Source organism: Dermacentor variabilis, chromosome 9 (assembly GCF_050947875.1).
Source record: "Dermacentor variabilis isolate Ectoservices chromosome 9, ASM5094787v1, whole genome shotgun sequence".
Classification (NCBI taxonomy): domain Eukaryota; kingdom Metazoa; phylum Arthropoda; class Arachnida; order Ixodida; family Ixodidae; genus Dermacentor; species Dermacentor variabilis.
The window spans coordinates 125,822,687-125,833,016 of NC_134576.1; the positions used below are offsets into that span (position 1 = coordinate 125,822,687).

The 10,330-nt window shown below is 46.6% G+C and overlaps 1 protein-coding gene across 1 annotated transcript; it reads left to right on the plus strand.

The window, feature by feature from the left end:
* Nucleotides 1-4,565: 4,565 nt before the first annotated feature.
* LOC142558175 (uncharacterized) lies at nt 4,566-6,302 on the plus strand. Its single transcript, XM_075670333.1, has 2 exons — nt 4,566-4,849; nt 5,645-6,302. Exons 1-2 carry the CDS (start codon nt 4,762-4,764, stop codon nt 6,169-6,171), a joined length of 615 nt encoding a protein of 204 aa, XP_075526448.1. The 5' UTR covers nt 4,566-4,761; the 3' UTR covers nt 6,172-6,302.
* Nucleotides 6,303-10,330: the final 4,028 nt, after the last annotated feature.

Sequence of the window (10,330 nt, forward strand, 5' to 3'; positions counted from 1 at the left end):
TTGACCCATCCAAGTCCAATTACTTCCCATTAAACATAGAATCAGCTAATTCATGTCTGAAGACTCTCTTGATTATTGTATCGGTATTTATCAATACCGTTCTAGCCACAGACGTCTAAAGGTACTTCAGTAAGCCATGCTAACGTTACGCTAAAGGTTGGCTAGTGAACATCTTGACAAGAACAGCTGAAGACTTTTATTAGATATTCCCCAAAACATATGTGGTACCTTTTACAGTAGCACGAAGTCTGTCTGTGCATAGTTACATTTTATTAATGAATGACTCATGGACATCGCAAAGAATGTTTATGTTGTCCGATAGTGACGCACAGGCAGTCTTTCCGGATGCGAACCATCCTTTCTTTAGCAAGTAGCTGGAGCATCGAAATATATTAGCATAGCCTGATTGGTCGAGAAACGTATTTTCCTTAGAGCAATCTTTGAATGCCACTTGTAACATTTATTTTGTTAAAATAAAAAAAATGCTCTGTTCTGTATGCCAATGTCATGCTAATGTGCATGCAACGATTGAAACAATGATGTCACCTCTGCGTAAAATACATCATTGTTGAGAAAATGTTGCCCTGCTGGGTCTCATGAGAAGTGAAATGGTTTCTAGCAGGTTAACACTTTGTCAGCGATGCTGCGGTTCAGGCAGAAATGACATCCTGGCTTCAGCTACAGGTGGCACATAAGCACGACACCCGCAAACAAAATGCAATGCTGTGCTACAATGAATATTTGAATAAATATATGGTTTACCATTGGAAAACGTCTGTGCACTACTCTTTCAGCCAATATATAGTGGGCAGGGAGGAGCGGCAGCTATCAGGCCGTCTAAGTATCACGTCTGTTTCATCGTGCGATGTGCTCTCGGTTGTGTTGCCGGTGATGGTCACTTCATCGAAAGAACGGCCTACTCGGCCACTTCACAAGACCGGTGCTCTTGCTGAACACCTAACATCGTCCGCCCTGCCTTCCGTGAGGACGGTGCCGTTGACAGGGACAGCCGTTCGCGAAGATATAAGTGGATGATGAGAGAGAGAAGGGAGGGGGGTTTACTTGACTGAGTCCAGTTTGCTACCCTACATGTGGGGAGGAGGAGGGAGGGGGAGGGAGGGAAAGGGAGAGAGAGAAGACATGAGTCTATATATCGCACTTTCACATGCACTAAGCAGGTTGCAGCACGTCTACAGTCGGGCACCCAAGTCTCTTGCCTTCAGGTTTGAAGAAGCAGTCGAATGCCTTTCTAGGCCAATGAACTGTGAGGCCAGGCTCCCAAGATCTTTGCTTCTGTAAATGACCTATCGTCAAGTCTATTCAAGGCACACTAGAGGGTCTGACGTTGATTATCGAAGCGAGAACAGTCTTCGGAGAACCACTTTAGTGGCAGAAATCATGACGCCTAAAAATCTCTTCTGTTTCATCGTGCAGGTTGGTAACCGTCCATCTTTGTACGCAAAGCGTACCAGCAATTAATTTCTCGGGCTCTTCCCTTGCTCAGATATTGTTGCTGAAGCTGTTTACGAGTGTCCTTATGTTGCAGAATTGTTGATCTTATGTGGCGACATTGAACGAAATCCAGGGCCTCAAAAATGACGCTGTTCTGTCGGAAATGCCTGACCTTTCGGGCAAAACAGATTCCTGTCATGAAGAATTACTGGGCGTACCTCAGAAATCTCAGAATAGCCAGCAAATTTTGGAGCGGGAAATGTCAGGATTGACTGAAAGGATCGCTGCTGTTGAGGTCATAGTTAATTCCTTGGATACAATTCGGGGAGCCCGATCTGCCTCGAGTTGCCGCAGAGATTTTCACAATGAATCTGCGCTATTAACATCGCGAATAGATGAACTTGAGGACAGATCTCTGATAATATCGTTTTTTACGGTGTTACTGATGCCCCAGCTGAAAATTGCGCACAATCTGAGAAAAATGTGCGCGACATTCTTTCGAACGTCTTGGTTGTGAATTCAACTGATGACAGAATTTCGCATGCGCACAGACTGGGAACTTAGGCCACTCAGAAATGTCGCCCAGTACCGTTAAATATTCTCCCTTAAAACTAAAAGGAAGAATTCTGTCGCAGCCTTCCAAGCTTAGAGTCTCTAGAATCTCGGTAGATGAGGACTTCAGCAGAGTAACGCGACACTAAGAAAGATCTTGTTGAAATTTTTGAAAAGCAGGGATAAGCCTTACTCACTTCATCTTAACAAACTGCACGTTAATAAGAAATGTCACGTGTACTGCTCAAGTAACAGGTAGCGTGGGCGAAGTTGAAGCGCGTGATAGCCGCGCGGATGCTTGCGCTAACCGCCGACCTTCACAGAGCGCTGCGGCAACGTTATCTTCATAACAACCGCAAGGGCAATCTATTCGTGAATTCTCGATCTTAATCACTAATCCTCGCAGCGCGCGTAATGAGCGTGACTGACGGTCCTCCGCAGTTGACACGTGTCCGGCAGACATTGTTACTGTAACTGAAACCTGGCTTAGTGAAGATGTAAGAGACGATGAAATCTTGCAACTGTGAATCCGGTGACGTATTATAGCGTTGCGATCGCGTCGGAGGGGGAGTTTTATTGGCTGTCCGCGATACGATTATTTCTTGCATGGTCACGCATGAAAGGTACCTGGAAAGAGCCTGTGTACGTGCAATTGACGATCTCAATTACCTTATTTTTTGTGCTTGCTACAGACTACCTACATCATCTAACAATTTTTGTTCAAATCTGCATGGTGTTCTCAGCAGTGTAGTAGTGCGGTTTCCTGCTTTCCCATTGCTTTTGTTTGGAGAGACTAATTTCTCCAACATTATCTGGTGCTCTCATACTCCCAGTGTTTTCCGAAGTTATTCTGAGTACACGTTGGTTTTGAATATGTGTCTTAATTTCAACCTTCGTCGGCTTGTTCTTCAACATACTCCTTCTTCCGAACACTCATCTAATGTATTTGGTACTTACGAGATCTTTTCATCTGTAAAGTTTTCCCCAGGTTTAAGTCACCACAATCTTATTCATCGCACTATCAAGTCTGCCGTTCTGTCTGCGAAGAAGTCTAGCAATGTTATTAAGAATACAATAAAGCTGATTTTGTCTGAATCGGTAAACAACCTAAATAATTCTTAACTGACTGAATGCCAGATTTTTATGCTAGAACAGTTCAGGTATATAGGTATCTGTTCAAACGGAAAGTACTATCTCTAATTGATAGGTATATTACTAAAATGATACTTTATCTTTCTCGATCAGGGCACCATTGTTTAATACTAGTTTGGAACGTTTTCTGAATAAAAAGAAAAAAAAAAGCTTTTTCGAAATGTGAGACAAGGCAGGGACCCTGCAACCTTGGTCTGCGTACAAAAGTACAAGGCAAGACTGAGTACAAGACTGCTGTCGCCCGTGCGAAAGGTACGTTTTTTTTTTGGAAGCACGCTCCCTTTTTTTTTTTCAAGATAACTCCCGGAAATTGTGGCGTGTGGTCAGTGGCAAGACGTCATCCGCCCTTAAGTTTTGTGACGCAGGCGGTTAATCCGTTCGTAACGAGGACTGGTGCAAGATCCTCTGTGACGCATTTGCTTAATCATTTTCACGTGCCGTGTGCCACTGACGGTGAACCATTTGTTCCCGAATTAGATTTCATGCCAATTGATTTTATGCCCATTGAATGCACTGGCGTTTAACGCCCGATTAAAAATTTTATCTGCTTCCGCTGGTGTTCATGCTATAAATTGAAAGTTTTTTTGAAGAGCACCAAGCTGTACTCGTCCATGTTTCTTGCAGCACTCTTTACGCAGTCACTGCAGGATTGTACTTTACCAAGTGACTGGGAGGAGGGGAAGGTGATTCCTTACATAAATAGGGTAACTCACAGGCGCCCGTTCATTCGACTTCATTCGCAAGTGCGTCCTGCAAAATTATTTAGCATGTTACATACTCTAAGCTCATGTTATTTCTTGAATCTAACAAATGTTTTCTTCATGCCAGCATTGTTTTGGGAAGCTGTTTTTCTTGCGAAACTCAAATAATTGCCTTCCCTCATGACTTGATCGCCCCTCACTGTATCATTTTAGAATCTACGAAGGCTTTCGATGCCGTCTCGCATAATTTCCATCTCTTAAAAATGTCCAAACGAGAACTAGATCCTAACATTTTGGGTTGGATAGAATGCTTCTTCTTAAACCGATCTCAATGCGTGCTAATGTCTTTGATTCTCCATCAGTGTCGGTTGCCTCAGGAGTGCCAGTAAATGAAACTTCCATTAAAACACGCTGGCGGGCTGGTTGGTTTGAATCCACGATAGAATGCGTAAGCTCGAGTGAACGAGGACGTACAAAGAAACAGATACACACAGCGTTGTGGTCGCGCTTACACGTTCCATCACGGAAACTTCCATGCGGTAAGCAGGCGCGTAGTCAATGGCGTGACACTTGACACGCAAGAAAAATAAAGGGAAAACGCTGACTCACGCAGCCTCTCGTTCGTGCCGGGAACGGCCACTTGCACCTGCCGACCGTTATCGGCGTTCCGCTGACCAGAGTCTCGAACCCAATCGGCAGCGACGCCTACATAAGCGCTTTCTCGAGGGCCACAGCAGGGCGTGTACTACAAGACAGTCGCCGCCGTTTGTCGCGAAACATTCCTGCAGGGAAAGCAGTTCGGTTCGGAGGCTACGTGCTTTAAGCTAAGAACTCGCCCTTTCTATTTATTTAGACCAGCGAAGATCTTTTTTTTTTGTCTTTTTAAGCAGTATTTAAGGCCACGATGCGCGACATTAGTGCAATCATCAGCCCATTGGCGTTGATCGCCCTCTTGGAAGCGGTGACGGCGAGACCTTTGCTCGTCCTGCCCGGTAAGTCTTTACACTTTCTGCCGCGAATAGTTGTCTTTTCAGTCGTGCCGTGTTTCTGGGTAAGCCGTATACTCGTGTACTGTGAATCCTCTGCCTTGTGCCCGCTTCGTTTTGCCAGAGGGAGTGGCTTGCCTTAAGGTACGTAATCCGGCATAGCTTTAACCTTTCTGTTAGAAGACTACTCCGTTCGGCCCGCGCCAGTGGCTTTAGTTTCATATGGCCGAGCGCGAGGGCTTGACTTCTGGCAGTATTTAGGCGACGGGCACAATGCAGAAGCACTACTAATCTACGCCTACTTTGATTTAGGTGCATGTTGAAGAATCCCAGGAGACCCAAGTAATCCGGAGCACTCCGCTGAGGCGTCCCTCGCCGTGGATTTTCTGGATATAAACCCACCCTCCCTCTTGATTCAGTTTCAAATTTGTGAGCCTACTTCACATATGGCAAGCGACAGCTCTTCGCTACGTTACAGATGCCGAGAGGAACCGATTAACATCGCGTGAAGACGTGTTCGTTGCAATTTGATCATTTAGTGTTCTGGCTGCGCACTTTCTCTTCATAAACTATGTTAAAATCGTGCTTCGCTGGAAGTGGTTTTGTTTCACCAATTCCAGTCCAACGTAGTTCCGCTCCCCTGTCTCGAGACTACTATACCTTATGGGAATTGCCCCTTGTAAGCGTTTCGCAGAACCCTCGGCAACATCGGTTGACGGTATCTCACGCTCTTTGTCGACCTCCTATTGCCTACGCCCGAGTGCATCCTTATCGTTAGCTTCGCTTCTTTTTATTCCACAGACGCTGCAAAGCCGTCCAAATTCGACGAGTACGTCATTGACCCGCCCGACATAGTCGAACGCGGCGGGTTGCACATACAAAGACCCAGCAGCGACGACGAACTCGACGTGACCTTGAGCCGACCTCCGGCCGAACTGGCACCTGCTCATGGACTCCGGTACCACGACGTCGTCTACGACATGTCGTCGGAGACGGCCGACTACTACGACGACGACCGCGGACCTCAGTACCGCGCTTACCGTGCCCCGGCTTACCAGGTCGGACACTCGGCCTCTCGCCGGACTTTGCGCACGGGATCGGAGGTGTCCAGTGTTCCTTCCGAAGTGGTCAAGCGGTCCTTGGGACCCTCTGGCCTCTCCGATCGCCGCCGGCTGGTCACCGAGGCGCCCAGAAAAGCGCCGTTCTCGGTGGGCTACACCCGGGAGGAGGACGACTGGCTACTCTTATCTACGCGGCACCACGAACCCCACTGGGAAGCGTCCACGGCGTATCGCGTGCCCCCGTTCACGGCGCCACTGCGCCGGTAAGCGTGCCGTTGGTGTTTGTTTGTGTGTCTGTGTATGCGCGTTATGAATTGCGATATTTTTTTTAAACGCCTGGCACCTTATTTTACTATAACCGCGTTCTCTTCTGTGCCAATAAAGTTGTTTCTTCTGTACCTTGACTTTTCTTTTTTTTTTTCTTCTTTGTGCTTACGACGTCGGTCACTTGCCGCCGACACTCGGTGGCTTTGCTTTCTGCTGAGCGCGAGGTTGCCCGTTCGACTCTCGGTCGTGCCCGCCACGTGACACCATGCCCGTCCGCAGCCGAAAACGCATACCATGCGCGGTATATTACACAGCATCCATTGCTCTGGTATAACACACTTCAACACAACCACCGTGGTGGCTATGACTTCCGCATTTCAATGGCAGCGTAATGCGAAGAAAGAAAAATGCTGTTTCCCGCATTCCGTGCACATTAAGGAACTCCAGTTCATAAAAAAAGAAACACCGAGAGTACTTCACTACGGCGTGCCTCATAATCGCTTCAAGCAGAAGATACCTGCTGCATGAATCTCGAGAGCGGGAAAGGGTTTTCACCGTTAGATTTGTTACAAAAATAGAGGGAAAAAATTCTGTCGCGGCGAATGTTCCGCCATCGTGGGAATGACTGTTACGACACACAGGTGATTTTTTTTTTCTATGCTTTCAAACATTCTTGTGACATTACTTATAGACGTTATGTTTCTGTACTTCCAATCCATCTCAAGGCCATTACTCAATGCCGATGTGCTTAGTTCCAAGTTCCGGCAGTTACAAACCTAATACCTTGTTTATGTATGTGCAAAGTGACAAAGGTGTGCAAATCCAAAAAGGCGGGGGTTTAAACAAATTTCTGCATGTACTTCCCGGCATCGAAGTTCCTGTATTTAGACACTAGCGGTAGAGTTCCCTTTAGTAATTTCGCTGGAATCATAGTAGGCCGTTAACCTACAGAACTAGACTGAGCAGCCGTGGTTGTCACGTTTTAGACTTCGGGTTAATCTTGACGCCGTATACACTAAAATCTGCTGCTGCAAGCATTCTATTTGGCGCGGACATCGTTGTATCCATTAAATTTAGCATTTCTATCCGTTCCGTCTTCCTGCGCGCAGCAGGGCTGAGGAGCAATGCAAAAATTTAGAGCATGCTTAAGCTTCGCCTTGAAGAATGGAACGCGACAGCGTTTAAAAACCGCGTACTGCTTCTCATGCTTCCCGGCAACTACATCTTGTGTAACCGCACCATTTACCGGGAAGCACTGGCTGCGAACGCTATGCACAAAGACCAACTTTCTGGTAGAAACGGGGCCTGTGGCGTGGGTCGATACCCTGATACTGTTTCGCGCTTTTAATATTGAAGTCTGAGATGGGGGATCTAACATGACATGCGCTGTCGGTGTTTTTTTTTTCATTACGATTGTTTGTGGGCGGCCGTTCTCGAAATTCCAAAGAAGAACTTTGTGAAGAATGAAAGACAAGGTATGAGCAACTTTGGCGGTAGAGAAGTGGTTGGGTATGCGTGGTTCTAAATTCTTTTTGCCAGCGTGTCCTCCAGCGCCGACGTGGGCTTCTTAACGCTTTCGCGTTAAAACGCCTCTTCTGACGTGGACAGACCAGCGAATATGGTGCACTCTGTGCCTCTCGCGGCCGTTTTTCTTCAAAGCGTGAAATGCGACGGGGCGATGCGGTAGAGCGCCATCGCGGTTCAATTCAAAGCCCACGAAAAATAGACAAGGCAAGGAAACACTAACAGTTCATGAGTGAATGGCTACAAGAGCTGCAGCTGAGAACTTGTTCATATAAAGTTTAATATCCTAAGGGGGTCGATGAAATATGGCTGCGCTATAAAACGCTCTGATACCTTTGTACGACGCATGATGTGTGTTTATATAGTATTGTATTCCTTTGTCCTGCGGCTGAATGTATACATTCAGCAGACCAGCACATGCATCTATGTACGATTTAAAGAACACCTGATGGCTATGAAAAATGCATATTCTCACCTATGCCAGCACGTCCGGCCTTGTAGGGGTTCTGTGTCTGAAAAAAAAAAGAAATTTTCTGTTGCGTAGTAATGGAATGACGCGCGTGGTTACAGGGGATTTTTATGGTTACCAGTCAGGTGACCGATGCGTAAGGGTCAACCTTCGACTGCGTTGACAGAGAAAATAAGTTTTTGCATCTAAGCCGTTCGTAACTGTCTGCCACGTGCCTTCTGCTATCCCATTTAAGCGCTAGCGCTTGCGCCGTAAAGTTTCTGCAATAGCGGCACTGCTGCGTCCTTATCTTTTCTAGCCCTTTCCTTGCCTCGCCTGCACGTTTCCGTTTTACTTTTTTTAGAAGAATAGCTTTCGGCTCTTTCCGCCGTCTTCGCGGTCAGTGGTCGGACGTCCTCTGCTGATAGAATGAGAGGGTAGCACCGTAGGGAGGAAGAGAGGACTTCCACGAAATTGGCGCTGTCGCCCCCGCCGATAATTGTTGGTGCTTTACTTTCTGTGAGGGCAGGAGCTTGCCCAATAAACTCCTCGCAGTTTAGTCTCGCTCCTAGCGTGCTGCAAGAGTTCCTTTATCTTCACGAAGATGAGAGAGGCCGGGACAAAGGCTGAAGAAAAAAACTTATTTGTATTTATTATCGGGCGAGGAAAGAAATATCTAGATAGGTCGCTTCAGGGTCAGCTACTCCAAAATTCCAAGCTCTAATAAAATAAAGAATAGTAGAGAGATGGGGAAAGTGAGATGGAAATAACGAAATATTAAAAGTCGGGCAGAACAAATCTCTAATGTTTTACCACGTAAGCGAGGCTTTCTATGTTTTTGGAGAATGTTGCATTGAAACATGGTATGTAGAGTATGCAGGTGTATTTATTTACATGTTCATATGGTTACATATGATCCTTGTTTCATGTGGTTTTCTTTCTTTCTTGCTCTGCAGCTGTCAGGGTCTTCCGAAGTGCTGCCGCTCCCAACGAAGAGAAAGGGTTTTCTGAAAATTTTCTATTTCTATGTATACGCTTGTGCTGACCTTCAGATGCCTTATTTTTCAGTTATATGCGAAACGCAGCTGTTCTTGCTAGTGCCGAAAGTATCCCGTGGTATCAATTATCGCACGTTTATGTCGTTTGCTACCACATGGGTGCGTCAAAAGCCACGTGAACGAACTGAGAACGCATACAGCGCGCAACCTTTAGTCAAATGCCACGGTTGACCGGGACTGATTAGATCTTCGGGAGGTGCGGAAAGGCTTCAGGATCTGGTGGTCGTTATTAGGCACTACATAAGCCGGAGAGCGGCATTTTTACGGCAGTTTGCACACGTGTAGATGATAGAGATTAAGAAGGGTGTTTTGGAGGGCTGTGCGTACCGGTTTCCATGGCTGTGGAGTTAACCTCTTTATCACATCTGGTCGCTGCTCACGTGGCCGCTTCACACGACCTTTAATTTCTGCGGGGGCCTTTTGTCTATGGCGTGACCGGTGCGAGGTAGTTGCCGCGGGACGCTCCACTTCTGGAGGGGCTCCATTCTAAGCTATGGTCGTTTCTGTCACATGAGTTCTTCTTCCTTGGGGAAGAAGAATTCCTTCGACAGTGGTCATGCCGTTTCCTGTCGGCTGCTGGTGGACGCGTACGGCTTAATTTTTGACCGGCCTGGTTGTTGTAGCCAGGCCATCAGAAGGGTTCATTGAATGTGCACAGAATGTAGACGCCTGTAACTTCTCTGTGTGCGTGCTCTCTTATACTTGATCGTTCTTATATATATATACTGCATAATACCCTAACTAGGTTAAACAATAAAAAAAAAGAAAAAAGCACTGGCACCGAGCTGAGCATAGTGCCATCCTTTGACCGAGAAAGGCACTACGTTTCCCAAGAATTGACAGGGAATGTCAATGAAGCGCAGTGACCACTTCTGTCGAGCGGCGGCGCTGCCATCAATTTTCTGGACCTATAAAGCGAGATATAAGAAGGAAGAAGAAGCATGTGCTTGGCTGCGGTAAAGCTAGGGAAACGGTCGAGCATGTTTTATTAGAATGTGAAGACGTTTGTTCAGCAGTCGATTTAGGCACCGGCCTCCTTGAAGCCCTTGGGTTCAGCGAGAGCAGTGGAAAATTAAACATGTCCGCAATAGAGATTAGTAAGAGGCGACTGGAAGATTGGTGAAAGAAA